At 67.9% G+C, this 13274-nt stretch overlaps 1 protein-coding gene across 1 annotated transcript; it reads right to left on the bottom strand.

Moving 5' to 3' along the window:
- Positions 1 to 1799: 1799 nt before the first annotated feature.
- On the bottom strand, positions 1800 to 13270 carry LOC128936250 (uncharacterized; the record flags this gene model as incomplete). The annotated part of the gene is made up of 25 exons (XM_054275026.1): positions 12993 to 13270; positions 12601 to 12921; positions 12192 to 12512; positions 11816 to 12118; positions 11428 to 11742; positions 10555 to 11307; positions 10096 to 10467; positions 9871 to 10014; positions 9626 to 9721; positions 9336 to 9419; positions 8961 to 9101; positions 8661 to 8773; positions 7554 to 8039; positions 6579 to 6876; positions 5395 to 5715; positions 4986 to 5306; positions 4610 to 4912; positions 4222 to 4536; positions 3705 to 4088; positions 3322 to 3630; positions 2863 to 3234; positions 2644 to 2781; positions 2399 to 2494; positions 2109 to 2192; positions 1800 to 1873 (listed from the first exon to the last, which is right to left on the bottom strand). Coding segments are annotated over exons 1-25 (6624 nt in total), but the record flags the coding sequence as incomplete, so codon positions are not given.
- Positions 13271 to 13274: the final 4 nt, after the last annotated feature.

Below are 13274 nucleotides of genomic sequence, written 5' to 3'. Positions count from 1 at the left end.
ACCGGGCCCTGTCCGGGCCTGCTCCGCTCACACACGCACGCACCGCACGGAGCCCGCACCGGGCCACCCGCACCAGAGTGCACTGCCTGGGTGGGTGGCTGGCTGCTGGCCCGGCCACGGCGGACAGGAGATCTCCGAGTGCACGGACACAACTCGGAGCCCTGAGGAGGCTCTGAAGGCTCTTACCGACGGTTCTCATTGGGCTGCGGGATTGCCGCCTCAGCAGCCCCTGCTGCTGCTGCTGCTCGAGCACCTCAGCCGCTGCTCCGCCCTTCCCACCTGGAGCAGCTCAGCAAGCAGAGGCCAAAGCCCTCCTTCCCTCTTTCTCTCGCTCCCACAGGCTGGGCAGCTGCCGGCTGGCGGGCACCTCTTGCCCGGCCCTGGCTGCGCGGCTGCTGCAGGGGCCCCGTCTCAGCTGCCTGGACCTGAGCGACAACGAGCTGCGAGCCCAGGGTGTCCTGCAGCTCTGCCAGCAGCTCCGGCATCCCGCCTGCCCGCTGAGGAGCCTGGAGTGAGTCAGGGCCCTGCCCCGGCGCCTTCCATGCCCGGCAGGCCCGAGCCGGGCAGCGGAGGCCGCGGGACAGGCAGGGCCGCACCGGCACCGCGGCCGCTGCAGCACCTCCCTCCCCACAAGCTCCAACACCTTCTCCTCTGCTCCTGCCTCCTCCACGCCCAGGCTGAGCACGGACGGATTCAGCCAGGCCCTGCTGCAGGAACTGGACGCCCTCCGGGCCCTGCAGCCCGGCCTGAACATCGGGAACCTCCTGGAGCACGACGTGCCACAAGCCGGGGCCATGGCCCGGCTGCCCTGCCACCGCGGGGTGCTGCCGGGGGGCAGGAAGGCGCTGCCCTCCTTCAGGAGACCTCCCATCCTTTAGGAACATCCTTCCAACAACCAGAGCCACTCCTGGCCCAGCTCTCTGTGCTGAGAGTGGGGCTGAGCCTGCCCCACCCGTGGGGCACGGGGAGGAGATCCTGCTGCATCTGTGGGGCGGAATCTGGGTCCTGCCCTCTCCCTTTTGTCCTCGTTGTTGGTGGCAGCAGTTGCATGCATTTGGCAGTGACAAATAAAGACCCTGCAATCCCAGAAATCTCCTGGGCTATTCACCCTCAGCCCACCATTCCCAGGGATGTGTCTGTGGTTCCAGTTCCTGCCCTGAATCCCCAATGAATGGTTGATACACTCTTTATACAGGTACCCATGCCAAAATAAGGTTCCTGGTCTGGGAATGAGTCTCTGACCAGTTTGGGTTTTAATAGGAAAATAGGGAAAATCACACTGAAATCAAAGATAATCCCTGCACAGGAGCTCTTTTCCTGCAGCGCTGGACAGTCAGGGCTGATCTCTGTGGGCAGGGCCAGCCATCCCTGGGGACAGGGCCCCCCCACACTGCCACACATGTCCCTGGTGCTGTGGCATGGCCAGGACATCCTCATGGCAACATCCCCAGGGCGCTGCTGCCGACATCATCATAGTCCATGTGTCCAGGGGGCTGTTCCGAGGGCTCCCTGGTTGCTCCTGGGACACGTGGAGGGGAGTAGATGCCACCTTGGGGACAGCACAGAAAGGTGCCTGAGGGCGCAGGCAGCTCCGTGTCCCCCTGACAGACCCCACCGGGGCTCTGGCCACAGCAGCCATGGATCTGCTGCTGGGGCCCTGCCCGCCCCCACAGCCAAAACCTGCCATGGAGTGGCTCTGCACAGGGGACAGGGCAGCTGGGAGCCCTCTCACCTGTGGGCAGCACACAGATCCACCTCTGCCGTGCCACTCCCTCGGAGATGTCCCCAGTGCTGGCAGCCGGGGGCTCCTGGGCCACATCCAGGTCATCATCGTACCTGTCCGGGGGTCCTTGCTCGGGCCGGGCAGGGGGATCTGGGAAAAGCAGAGGGGTCCATGGCAGTGACCAGCAGCCCTGGCAGGGCTCAGGCTGTGTCAACCCTTCCAGCCTTTCCATTTCGGCTTGACCTGATGGCCACTGGGTCCCACAGGGACAGGCGATGTTTCAGTGCACACTAACAAGGGGGGGAAGTGTCCCCTCAGTCCCCACCAGCACAGGTATGTCCCTGTCCCCAGCTCTCCCGGCTGGGCCCCTGCCCTGTGGCCCTACCTGGGGCTGCCTCAGTGTCACTCCCCTCCACGCTGTCCCCGGTGTAATACGGCAGCTTCTTCACCCATCCCTCCAACAGGGAACCTGCAGGGCATAAACAGGGACTTGGGGGGGGCCTCACCGCCGGTGACAGAACCTCACACCGCAGAGCGGGGCTGCTCTGGGACCGAGGGACACCCACAGCCCATGGCCAGCAGCCCCTGCTGGGCCACCAGGAGCCACAGCTGCCCTGGGGCTCTCAGGCAGAGCCTTCACTGCGGGCACAGCTGGGGCACCAGGGCTGCACCCACCTGGGGGAGTGGGCACCTCCTGGTACTCGGGCATGGCTTTGTAATCCAGCTCCTCGTAGACAGCGTTGGAGATGGCATCTGCAGCTCTGCCAGGGCCTGCAAGGAGATGCAGCACTTACCTGGGGTCCTGGGTACTCTGGGGGCACCGGGATCACCCCTGGCCCCCTTCTGAGCTGTTCTACAGGCCTGGGGCCCCTGGACCCCCCAAACGGGATCTGTCCCCACCCCCACCCACCGGGACCCACCTCGGCGCCGGGCACGGCACAGCAGCAGGGCCAGGGCACCCAGGGACAGGCACAGCAGCGTCCCCAGCACCACGCACAGCACAGTGGGCACGGACACAGACCCCACGGCCACTGCCCGGGGCCGCCTTCTGGGGACACCTGTGGGGACACAGGCAGGCAGTGAGGCCAGGGAGAGCCCAGCCAGCCTGCTCTGGGGGATGCAGGCACGGGCAGAGCTACCTGTGCTGGTGGCACCCTCCGGATATGGGGTAGTGTGTCCCTCAGTGGTGCCATCACTGTGCTCCTCACACTCCACATAGGCGTGCCCGCCTGGGCTGCAGCTCTGCAGGTGCCAGGGTGCCGAGGGGCACTGCCAGAGCGAGCGGGCCCCGTCCTCACAGCCCACCCAGGCCAGCCAGGCCTCGGTCGGCTCCTGGGCGGAGACTGCTGTGAGCGAGACCCAGCGCCCACAGCCCAGCTGGCGGCAGACGGTGGCGGCAGTGCCGGGGCTGGTGCCGTTGGCGCACACGCGGCCCCAGGTGCCGTTGTAGGAGATCTCCAGGAAGCCCCGGCAGCGCCCAGGGCCCCCTGCCAGCCGCACGGAGAGCTGCTCTGCAAGGGGGACAGCGGGGTCACGGCACGGCCAGGAACCCGCCGGCGCCTCTGCCGGGCCCTGATCCGGGGCTGCCCCGCACTCACCTGAGCACACGGCCCCTGCCCCGCCGCCGCGCCCGCACTCGCGCCGTTCCGTGCGCCCGCACTCCCACAGAGACTCCTCGGAGCCGGAGCACTCGGGGCTGTACGGCCACAGCGGCCCCGGGCCGCCACCCAAGCGCGCCCAGCCCGGGGCCTGCAGCGCCGTGCCACAGCCCAGCTCCCGGCACACAACGGCCGCGTCCTGCAGCTCCCAGCCTTCCTGGCACACCCAGCTCCAGCTGCCACCGGAATAGACCTCCACACGCCCGGCACAGCGCCCAGAGCTCCCCACCAGCCTCACCCGCAGGCTGCCTGTGGGCACGGAAGGAGTGGGCTGGGGTGGCTGCCTGGGGCCACGGCACCTCCAGCCCTTTCGGGAAACCCACCTGAGCAGACAATGACCATCTCCTCAAGGCTGCTGTTCACTGCAGGACCCATTCCTGAGACATCACCCATCTCCTCCAGCTGGTAATCCATCTCCTCAGGGCTGCTGGTCAGTGCAGAGCCCATGCCCATAACACTGTCCATCTCTTCAGTAATGATGTCCACCTCGCTGCGGCTGCTGCTCAATACTGGAGCCGTACCCAAGGTAGTGTAAACGTCCTTGGGAAGGCCACAGCCGAGCACCGCACACACCATGTACACATCCCATAACTTCCACTGCTCCAGAGGCACACGGCGCCAGGCTGGGCTGGTTATGCTCTCCTCCAGCCGCCCATCACAGAAGCTCTGACCATCCACCAGCCTCAGGGTCGTGACAAAGCCAACACCTGCAGAATCAACAGCAGAGCCATGGGGCTGTGGCACCTGATTCACACTGCACTTCAGTCCAAAATATCTGCTCACAATTCTTAACAGGGTCCCAAAGGCCCTTAAGGCTCCTCACACAGCACCCGAACCCACCTGAGCAGTTGACGGCGGCGGCGTTCCCGGGGGCACAGGGCGGCTTCCCCAGCACGGCCACGGGGCACTGGCCCGGGTGCCGCTCGCTCCCGCTGCAGCCGAAGGCGTCCGGCCGCAGCGGCCCCTCCCCGCCGCCGAAGGAGCCTCCCGGCAGCACGCTGAGGGCGCGGCCGCAGCCCACGTGGCGGCACAGGACGTGCGCATCGGCCAGGTCCCACTCGCTGGCGCACACGGAGCCCCACGTCCCCCTCACTGCCACCTCCACTCGCCCGGAGCATCCCGAGCTGCCGTTCCCCAGCCGGAAGCCCGTGTAGGCTGACACAGGAACAGCCTTGTGAGCACTGGTGCTGCCGGGACCCCAACTGCCCCCGCTGTCCCCGACACTTACAGGAGCAGATGACGCTGCCAGAGCCGCTGCAGCCCGGGCTCTGGGCCGGACGCCGGGCACAGGCGCTGAGGAGGGGCTCGGTGCCATTGCACTGGAAACCCCCGTCCCAGAGCGATCCCGACACTGCCCCAAAACGGCCACTGTCGGCGATGGCGATCACCTCACCGCAGCCCAGCTCCCTGCACACCACCTGGGCCACCTCCGTGTCCACCTGATCCTCACAGACACCGACCCAGGCCCGGCCCTGACGCACCTCCAGCCGCCCGGCACAGGATCCATCGCCACCAACCAGCCGGGAAAAGCCTGTGGGAGCAGTGCAGGGCCAGTGACAAGCGATGTGCATGAACAGCCTCAAGCCTCCAGGCCCAGCTCCTACCTTGGCAGACAACGGCGGTGTTCAAGCCATGCATGCTGCCGTTATAGGGTCCCCAGCCACGGATCTCGCAGTCCCAGAGCGTGGCCTCGTCCCCTCTGCAGTCCACCAGGGCCAGGCTGACCAGCCCGTCCCCTACGCCAAAGCGCTCATGGGTGTAGTAGGCAGCGGAAGCCGAGCCACAGCCCAGCTGCTGGCAAACCACCTCGGCGTCCTCCATGTCCCAGTTGTCGTCTCCCACTGTGCCCCAGTGGCCCTGCAGCTTCACCTCCACCCTCCCGGCACAGGGACTGCCGCCGCCCGCCAGCCTCAGCTCCACGGCATCTGCACAGGGGCGCCGGCACGGCTCACACCAGCCCGCGGCGCCCCAGCACAAGGCGGCTGTGCCAGCACGGCCAGCGTGTCCCCTCACCTGTGCAGGTCACCCCCACATCCCGCTCGTGGCCGCAGAAATGCCGTCCCCATCCGAAGTTAGGACACTGCTCCAGCGCATCCTCGGTGCCGTTGCAGAAGAAGGGCTGCAGCCAGATCCGCCCGCTGCCCGGCCCGAACGGGGCGTGCAGGGACGCCCTGGCCACCCGGCCGCAGCCCAGCTGCCGGCACACCACCACGGCCCAGCGAGCCTCCCAGTCGAAGTCGAAGGCGCACACGGAGCCCCACTCACCGCCGTGCTTCACCTCCACGCGCCCGGCACAGCGCCCGCCGCCGCCCACCAGACGCAGCTCCCCGGAGCCTGCGGCACGGAGGCTGCTGAGCCGGGCCCGCCGCCGCCGCGGGCCCCGCTGCCGCCCGCCCGACACTCACCCCCGCACAGCCGCACGCACACGAGCAGCCCCAGAGCCAGCAGCGACCCCATGGCCAGCGGCCCCGGAGCCAGCGGAGCCACGGCACCTCTGCCAGCGCCCGAGCCAATGCACGCTGCAGCAGCAGCACCGGGGGCAGCAGCCTTTATCAGGCGCCTCATCTCCCGGCTGCGGGGCCGCGGCCTCCAATAACCTGCTCCGTGCCCAAATATGAGCCTCGCCTGCGCCTCTGCCGTCACACACCTCGCCACAGTGGGCTGCCACCCGGATGTCCCCGGGGGCAGACAGCCCCCCCACAGCACCTGCCCTGCCGGGGCCCCTCCCGCATCCCCCGGGGCTCCAGCGCTGCTGCTGCTGCTGCTGCTGGAGCCTGCCCAGAGCCCCCCTGATGGGGAGCACGGGCTCCAGCCCACATCCTACCGACAGCAGCATCCACACAACCACTTCTAGGCAAGGCACCTGCAAAGCTCAAAGGCCCACGCCCGGGGCGCTCCCCTCCCGGCGGCTCGGAGCCCCCGGGGGGGTGGCAGCAGCCCCCGGCTCTCGGCGGGGCTGCCAGCTGCCCGGTCCCTCGCGGCGGCGCTGCCACATGGCGCTGCTGCCGCAGCTGCGGCCCCGCGCTCGCCTCGCCCCAGGGCAGGAAGGAGGCGGTCACCCCCCGGCGGCTCCCGGCCTCGCCAGCGACCGCACGCTCCTCCCGACACCTGCGCTGCCGCCGACAGCGACGCGCCGCCGCCGCCCCGGCCCCCCGCAGCCCGCCAGCCGCGCACGGCAGGAAACGTCCCGGGCTCACCCTTCGCAGGACTCTCCGGCAGCGCATTCCCTACGCACCGATCCGCTTGCTCCGATGGCTCTGACACCCATTCACAGCTGCGGCTCCACTGATCCCCGCTGGCCCCAGACGTTCCCCAAACACCCACGGCCACACACTCGGAACCCACATTTCCTCGCCAGTTCCACTCCAGCTTTACCATGGCACATCCGCGGGTGACTCCCTCTCTAAATCCGAGTGCTGCTGCCGCAGGAACGCAGAAACAGCCCCGGCTGCTGCCTGCCAGGATTGTCCCAGGCAAAGAAAGAAGGCTTTGAGCCTCTCACATTCCAAGCACAAAAAGTCCACTCTAAACTCTCTCTTCCTCCCGGTCTTCCTCTCCCGCTGTCTCTCTCAGTGTCTCTCTCCTGGCCGGGACCTCGCTGTCCTCGGCCCTTTGTTATGCAAACGATCGGCACCTCCCGGACTCTCGTCCCGGGCTCCCGCGCAGAGCAAACGGAGCCGCTGGAACAGCAGCTGCTGCCCTCGTAGCGGCAGCGCAGCCATTGCCGCCCGGCACCACGTCCCGGTCCCTCGCTGTGCGGCGGCGGCAGGAGCTGCCCTGCCCCATCCCCCCGCGCTGCCGGGCCCCGCGGCACCGGGCCCTGTCCGGGCCTGCTCCGCTCACACACGCACGCACCGCACGGAGCCCGCACCGGGCCGGGCCACCCGTACCGGAGGGCACTGCCTGGGTGGGTGGCTGCCTGCCGGCCACGCCACAGCGGACAGGAGATCTCCGAGTGCACGGACACAACTCGGGGCCCTGAGGAGGCTCTGAGGGCTCTTACCGACGGTTCTCATTGGGCTGCGGGATTGCCGCCTAAGCAGCCCCTGCTGCTGCTGCTGCTGCTGCTGCTGCTGCTGCTGAGCACCTCAGCCGCTGCTCCGCCCTTCCCACCTGGAGCAGCTCAGCAAGCAGAGGCCAAAGCCCTCCTTCCCTCTTTCCCTCGCTCCCACAGGCTGGGCAGCTGCCGGCTGTCGGGCGCCTCCTGCCCGGCCCTGGCTGCGCGGCTGCTGCAGGGGCCCCGTCTCAGCTGCCTGGACCTGAGCGACAACGAGCTGCGAGCCCAGGGCGTCCTGCAGCTCTGCCAGCAGCTCCGGCATCCCGCCTGCCCGCTGAGGAGCCTGGGGTGAGTCGGGGCCCTGCCCCGGCCCCTTCCATGCCCGGCAGGCCCGAGACGGGCAGCGGAGGCCGCGGGACAGGCAGGGCCGCACCGGCACCGCGGCCGCTGCAGCACCTCCCTCCCCACAAGCTCCAACACCTTCTCCTCTGCTCCTGCCTCCTCCACGCCCAGGCTGAGCACGGACGGATTCAGCCAGGCCCTGCTGCAGGAACTGGACGCCCTCCGGGCCCTGCAGCCCGGCCTGAACATCGGGAACCTCCTGGAGCACGACGTGCCGCAGGCCGGGGCCATGGCCCGGCTGCCCTGCCACCGCGGGGTGCTGCCGGGGGGCAGGAAGGCACTGCCCTCCTTCAGGAGACCTCCCATCCTTTAGGAACATCCTTCCAACAACCAGAGCCACTCCTGGCCCGGCTCTCTGTGCTGAGAGTGGGGCTGAGCCTTCCTCAGCCTCGGGGCACAGGGAGGAGATCCTGCTGCATCTGCAGGGGGGCGGGATCCGGGATCTGCCCTCTCCCTTTTGCCCTCGTTGTTGCTGGCAGCAGTTGTATGCATTTGGCAGTGACAAATAAAGACTCTGCAGACAATTCCAGCCATCTCCCACTACTTCCCCCCCTCAGCCAACCATTGCCAAGCATGTGTCTGTGGTTCCAGTTCCTGCCTCATATCCTTGTGCCTGGCCGGTGTACCTGGGATGGAAGTGCCAGCCCGAGAATGATGTTCCAGGCCTGGGAGAGAGTCTCCTACAACTTTGGATTTTAATATGAAAAAAGGGAAAATCACAATGAAATCAAAGATAATCCCTGCACAGGAGCTCTTTTCCTGCAGCTCTGGACGGCGAGGGCTGACCTCTGTGGGCAGGGCCAGCCACCCCTGGGGACAGGGCCCCCCCACACTGCCACACAGGTGTCCCAAGGGCTGTGGCATGGCCAGGACATCCTCATGGCAACGTCCCCAGGGCGCTGCTGCCGACATCATCATAGTCCATGTGTCCAGGGGGCTGTTCCAAGGGCTCCCTGGTGGCTCCTGGGGGACCTGGAGGGGAGTAGATGCCACCTTGGGGACAGCACAGAAAGGTGCCTGAGGGCGCAGGCAGCTCCGTGTCCCCCTGACAGACCCCACCTGGGCTCTGGCCACAGCAGCCATGGATCTGCTGCTGGGGCCCTGCCCGCCCCCACAGACAAAGCCGGCCGGCCATGGAGTGGCTCTGCACAGGGGACAGGGCAGCTGGGAGCCCTCTCACCTGTGGGCAGCACACAGATCCACCTCTGCCGTGCCACTCCCTCGGAGATGTCCCCAGTGCTGGCAGCGGGGGGCTCCTGGGCCACATCCAGGACATCGTCGTAGCCATCCGGGGGTCCTTGCTCAGGCCAGGCAGGGGGATCTGGGAAAAGCAGAGGGGTCCATGGCAGTGACCAGCGGCCCTGGAGGGGCTCAGGCTGTGTCACCCCCTCCAGCCTTTCCATTTCGGTACGAGCTGGAGGCCCGTGGGTCCCACAGGGAGAGGTGAGGTTTCAGTGCACACTAACAAGGGGGGAAATGTCCCCTCAGTCCCCCCCAGCCCGGCTGTGTCCCTGTCCCCAGCTTTCCCTACTGGCCTCCTGCCCCGTGGCCCTACCTGGGGCTGCCTCAGTTTCACTCCCCTCCACGCTGTCCCCGGTGTCATACGGCAGCTTCTTCCCCCATCCCTCCAACAGGGAACCTGCAGGGCATAAATAGGGACTTGGGGGTGGCCTCACCGCCGGTGACAGAACCTCACAGCGCAGAGCGGGGCTGCTCTGGGACCGAGGGACACCCACAGCCCATGGCCAGCAGCCCCAGCTGAGCCACCAGGAGCCACAGCTGCCCTCGGGCTCTCAGGCAGAGCCTTCACTGCGGGCACAGCTGGGGCACAAGGGCTGCACCCACCTGGGGGAGTGGGCACCTCCTGGTACTCGGGCATGGCTTTGTAATCCAGCTCCTCGTAGACAGCGTTGGAGATGGCATCTGCAGCTCTGCCAGGGCCTGCAAGGAGATGCAGCACTTACCTGGGGTCCTGGGTACTCTGGGGGCACCGGGATCACCCCTGGCCCCCTTCTGAGCTGTTCTACAGGCCTGGGGCCCCTGGACCCCCCAAACGGGATCTGTCCCCACCCCCACCCACCGGGACTTACCTCGGCGCCAGGCACGGGCACGGCACAGCAGCAGGGCCAGGGCACCCAGGGACAGGCACAGCAGCGTCCCCAGCACCACGCACAGCACAGTGGGCACGGGCACAGACCCCACGGCCACTGCCCGGGGCCGCCTTCTGGGGACACCTGTGGGGACACAGGCAGGCAGTGAGGCCAGGGAGAGCCCAGCCAGCCTGCTCTGGGGGATGCAGGCACGGGCAGAGCTACCTGTGCTGGTGGCACCCTCCGGATATGGGGTAGTGTGTCCCTCAGTGGTGCCATCACTGTGCTCCTCACACTCCACATAGGCGTGCCCGCCTGGGCTGCAGCTCTGCAGGTGCCAGGGTGCCGAGGGGCACTGCCAGAGCGAGCGGGCCCCGTCCTCACAGCCCACCCAGGCCAGCCAGGCCTCGGTCGGCTCCTGGGCGGAGACAGCTGTGGGCGAGACCCAGCGCCCACAGCCCAGCTGGCGGCAGACGGTGGCGGCAGTGCCGGGGCTGGTGCCGTTGGTGCACACGCGGCCCCAGGTGCCGTTGTAGGAGATCTCCAGGAAGCCCCGGCAGCGCCCAGGGCCCCCTGCCAGCCGCACGGAGAGCTGCTCTGCAAGGGGGACAGCGGGGTCACGGCACGGCCAGGAACCCGCCGGCGCCTCTGCCGGGCCCTGATCCGGGGCTGCCCCGCACTCACCTGAGCACACGGCCCCTGCCCCGCCGCCGCGCCCGCACTCGCGCCGTTCCGTGCGCCCGCACTCCCACAGAGACTCCTCGGAGCCGGAGCACTCGGGGCTGTACGGCCACAGCGGCCCCGGGCCGCCACCCAAGCGCGCCCAGCCCGGGGCCTGCAGCGCCGTGCCACAGCCCAGCTCCCGGCACACAACGGCCGCGTCCTGCAGCTCCCAGCCTTCCTGGCACACCCAGCTCCAGCTGCCACCGGAATAGACCTCCACACGCCCGGCACAGCGCCCAGAGCTCCCCACCAGCCTCACCTGCAGGCTGCCTGTGGGCACGGAAGGAGTGGGCTGGGGTGCCTGCTTGGGGCACCGGCAACTCCTGCCCTTCTCGGGATACCCACCTGAGCAGACAAGGTAGGTCCCATGATCGATGCGAGCTGATGCTGTGGTCATGCCCCTGTAATCATGCCCAAAATAATTCTCATGTATAGTCCTACTGGTCAGATCAGTGGTCATGTGCACAATATCTTTGATCACACTTTCCAAGATATTTCTCTCTTCCCTGTTGATATTCAGAAGGAATGACTTCCCAGGGACACCATGACTTTTCTCCAGTCCTCCACAGCCCAGCTTCCAGCACACATTGCTCAAATTCCGTATGAGCAAAACCTCTCCTGGCACACGGCGCCAGGCCCCGGTACTTGTCTTCGAATCCAGAAACCCCTCGCACCGGGTCTCACCCTTCACCAGCCGCAGCGACTCTACAGCGCCTGTAAAATGGCAGCGCTCAGCCCTTCATTAAAAAATAAGCGAACATCATCGCAACCCGTCTCCACTTTTGGGAGTGTCCCAAAGGCCCTTAAGGCTGCTCACAGAGCACCCGAACCCACCTGAGCAGTTGACGGCGGCGGCGTTCCCGGGGGCACAGGGCGGCTTCCCCAGCACGGCCACGGGGCACTGGCCCGGGTGCCGCTCGCTCCCGCTGCAGCCGAAGGCGTCCGGCCGCAGCGGCCCCTCCCCGCTGCCGAAGGAGCCTCCCGGCAGCACGCTGAGGGCGCGGCCGCAGCCCACGTGGCGGCACAGGACGTGCGCATCGGCCAGGTCCCACTCGCTGGCGCACACGGAGCCCCACGTCCCCCTCACTGCCACCTCCACTCGCCCGGAGCATCCCGACCTGCCGTTCCCCAGCCGGAAGCCCGTGTAGGCTGCCACAGGAACAGCCTTGTGAGCACTGGCGGTGCCGGGACCCCAACTGCCCCCGCTGTCCCCGCCACTTACAGGAGCAGATGACGCTGCCAGGGCGGCTGCAGCCCTGGCTCTGGGCCGGACGCCGGGCACAGGCGCTGAGGCGGGGCTCGGTGCCCTTGCACTGGAAGCCCCCGTCCCAGAGCGATTCCGACACTGCCCCAAAACGGCCACTGCCGGCGATGGCGATCACCTCACCGCAGCCCAGCTCCCTGCACACCACCTGGGCCACCTTCATGTCCACCTGATCCTCACAGACACCGACCCAGGCCCGGCCCTGACGCACCTCCAGCCGCCCGGCACAGGATCCATCGCCACCAACCAGCCGGGAAAAGCCTGTGGGAGCAGTGCAGGGCCAGTGACAAGCAATGTGCATGAACAGCCTCAAGCCTCCAGGCCCAGCTCCTACCTTGGCAGACAACGCCAACGTCCGAGACATGGATGCTGCCGTTATAGGGTCCCCAGCCACGGATCTCGCAGTCCCAGAGCGTGGCCTCGTCCCCTCTGCAGTCCACCAGGGCCAGGCTGATGAACCCGTCCCCTACGCCAAAGCGCTCGTGGGTGTAGTAGGCAGCAGAAGCCGAGCCACAGCCCAGCTGCTGGCAAACCACCTCGGCGTCCTCCATGTCCCAGTTGTCGTCTCCCACTGTGCCCCAGTGGCCCTGCAGCTTCACCTCCACCCTTCCGGCACAGGGACTGCCGCCGCCCGCCAGCCTCAGCTCCACGGCATCTGCACAGGGGCACCGGCACGGCTCACACCAGCCCGCGGTGCCTCAGCACGAGGCGGCTGTGCCAGCACGGCCAGCGTGTCCCCTCACCTGTGCAGGTCACCCCCACATCCCGCTCGTGGCCGCAGAAATGCCGTCCCCATCCGAAGTTAGGACACTGCTCCAGCGCATCCTCGGTGCCGTTGCAGAAGAAGGGCTGCAGCCAGATCCGCCCGCTGCCCGGCCCGAACGGGGCGTGCAGGGACGCCCTGGCCACCCGGCCGCAGCCCAGCTGCCGGCACACCACCACGGCCCAGCGAGCCTCCCAGTCGAAGTCGAAGGCGCACACGGAGCCCCACTCACCGCCGTGCTTCACCTCCACGCGCCCGGCACAGCGCCCGCCGCCGCCCACCAGACGCAGCTCCCCGGAGCCTGCGGCACGGAGGCTGCTGAGCCGGGCCCGCCGCCGCCGCGGGCCCCGCTGCCGCCCGCCCGACACTCACCCCCGCACAGCCGCACGCACACGAGCAGCCCCAGAGCCAGCAGCGACCCCATGGCCAGCGGCCCCGGAGCCAGCGCAGCCAGGGCACCTCTGCCAGCGCCCGAGCCAATGCACGCTGCAGCAGCAGCACCGGGGGCAGCAGCCTTTATCAGGCGCCTCATCTCCCGGCTGCGGGGCCGCGGCCTCCAATAACCTGCTCCGTGCCCAAATATGAGCCTCGCCTGCGCCTCTGCCGTCACACACCTCGCCACAGTGGGCTGCCACCCGGATGTCCCCGGGGGGA

The sequence above is a fragment of the Melozone crissalis genome, unplaced genomic scaffold (assembly GCF_028551555.1).
Source record: "Melozone crissalis strain CALT ecotype California unplaced genomic scaffold, PUWL_Pcris_2 ptg000018l_1, whole genome shotgun sequence".
Lineage (NCBI taxonomy): Eukaryota > Metazoa > Chordata > Aves > Passeriformes > Passerellidae > Melozone > Melozone crissalis.
This window is presented reverse-complemented; position numbering and strand designations above follow the sequence as displayed.